The sequence below is a fragment of the Triticum urartu genome, chromosome 3 (genome assembly GCF_003073215.2).
Source record: "Triticum urartu cultivar G1812 chromosome 3, Tu2.1, whole genome shotgun sequence".
NCBI lineage: Eukaryota > Viridiplantae > Streptophyta > Magnoliopsida > Poales > Poaceae > Triticum > Triticum urartu.
Window position 1 is genome coordinate 735,787,672 of NC_053024.1, and position 2,070 is coordinate 735,789,741.

General features: G+C 41.0%; 1 protein-coding gene across 1 annotated transcript; it reads left to right on the forward strand.

Moving 5' to 3' along the window:
• The first annotated feature begins 765 nt into the window (after nt 1-765).
• On the forward strand, nt 766-1,868 carry LOC125549535. Its single transcript, XM_048712929.1, has one exon. It carries the CDS (start codon nt 822-824, stop codon nt 1,866-1,868), a length of 1,047 nt encoding a protein of 348 aa, XP_048568886.1. The 5' UTR covers nt 766-821.
• The last annotated feature ends 202 nt before the right edge of the window (nt 1,869-2,070 follow it).

Sequence of the window (2,070 nt, forward strand, 5' to 3'; positions counted from 1 at the left end):
GATTTCAATTCATAATTTTTGTTCAGTTCAGAACGTTCTAATTGATTTCAGAACATACTAGTTCAGCTCATAATACACAATGGTTCAGTTCAGTTTAGTTTGGAGTTACTTGTAGTTGGAAGGAACGTAGTTGATTATACTACATCTAGATACGTCTGTAGCAATCATTTTATATAGGATCAAACTGAGTTCAGTTCAGTTTTGAAGTTCTATGAGAAATTGGTTCAGACAGAATAAGATTACGGTGTACAAAATTACTCTGTTTTTAGTAGATGAAGCAAAATTTGCACTGATGCTATCTTGTCATACAAATAATTAGACACAAACTTTTTTTAAGAAATCAAACGCAATTCTGTTTTTATCACTAGAAGTTCATCACTTAACTTTCATGTTATTGTTCTCTGGTTCAGGAATCTAAACAGTGTCGCCCAGCTGTTTTTTTTTGGTTCGATCTTATTCTGATGTGTACACTTGTTGTCTTGTTTGTTACATGTTTCAGGCCTATGTATAACCATCCACCAGATGATCCTGATGATACAGATCAACAACATGATAGTGATGCCAGAAACACTACATATCCAGCAGAGTTATACACACTTGATGAATTCCTAGCCGAGGAGGACCTGCTAGACTCCTTCGCCGAGGAGATTGCTGTGGAGTTGAAGGGAACACTTGAGGCTCTTCAAGCAAGAGCACTTAGCAGGAGTGGTCCAAGGATATATGTGAATAGACCGTGTGAAGAAGCACATCAACAGCTTTTACGAGATTACTTCTGCGACAATCCTCTCTACAGCGCCAAAAAATTTCGGAGAAGATTCAGGATGAGACGACCTCTCTTTCTTCGCATCGTCAATGCACTAGGTGAGTGGTCTCCATACTTCACCACAAGGACAGATGCGCTTAACCGTGAAGGGCTCTCTCCACTGCAAAAGTGCATGGCGGCAATACGCCAATTGGCTTATGGCACACCTGCAGATAGTCTTGATGAATATCTCAAGATTGGCGAGACTACCGCGGTTGATTGCTTGAAGAACTTTGTGCAAGGAGTGATTGATACCTATGCTGCAGAGTATTTACGAAGCCCCAACACTGAAGATACAGAGCGCTTGCTCTGCATTGGCGAAGGTCGTGGGTTTCCTGGCATGTTAGGAAGCCTAGATTGTATGCATTGGCGGTGGGAAAAATGTCCTATTGCATGGAAGGGCCAATTTACTCGTGGTGATAAAGGGTGGCCTAGTCTTATTCTGGAGGCAGTTGCTTCACGAGATCTCCGGATATGGCATGCCTACTTTGGTATTGCTGGGTCAAACAATGACATCAATGTGCTGAATCAATCACCATTGTTTATCAAGCAGCTGAAAGGCCAAGCTCCTCGAGTGAACTTTTTTGTAAATGACAAGGAATATCAACATGGTTATTACCTTGTAGATGGGATATACCTAGAATGGGCAGCTTTTGTGAAGACAATATCGATGCCACAGACAGAGAAGCACAAGTTGTTTGCTGCACATCAGGAAGGGGCAAGGAAGGATGTGGAACGTGCTTTTGGTGTCTTGCAGGGTCGATTCTCTATCTTGCGTCATCCTGCACGTTTGTATGACCGGGGTGATATCCAGAAGGTCATGATAGCTTGCATCATTCTTCACAATATGGTAGTCGAGGATGAAGAAGAAGCGGCGGCTAATATTCTTGATTTGAACAAGGAGGCGGGTACATCCATTGTTCTACCATCAGTATTCACACACGGCGACATGCCGGTATTCGCCCAGGTGCTACAAAGGGATGCAAGAATCCGAGATCGCGGGACTCATAGAGCACTCAAAACTGATTTGGTAGAGCATATTTGGAAAAAGTTTGGGTCAAAATAGATTATTATCATCATTTATTTTAAGCACTTCTAATTGTAGGTGTAATTTCATGTATTTTCATAGTATCTTATTGGCACTTTATGTATGGACTCAAGTCATCTATATTTTCATGTGTTTTCCTCAAAGGATATTATTTGCTTAATACGTAGCACAAATATGCCACAAAGTTTATATACTACAAAAGATCCTTGGACTTATTAAA

Coding starts and splice junctions, on each gene's coding strand:
- LOC125549535 (XM_048712929.1), top strand. CDS start 822: ATGAGACGACCTCTCTTTCTTCGCATCGTCAATGCACTAGGTGAGTGG.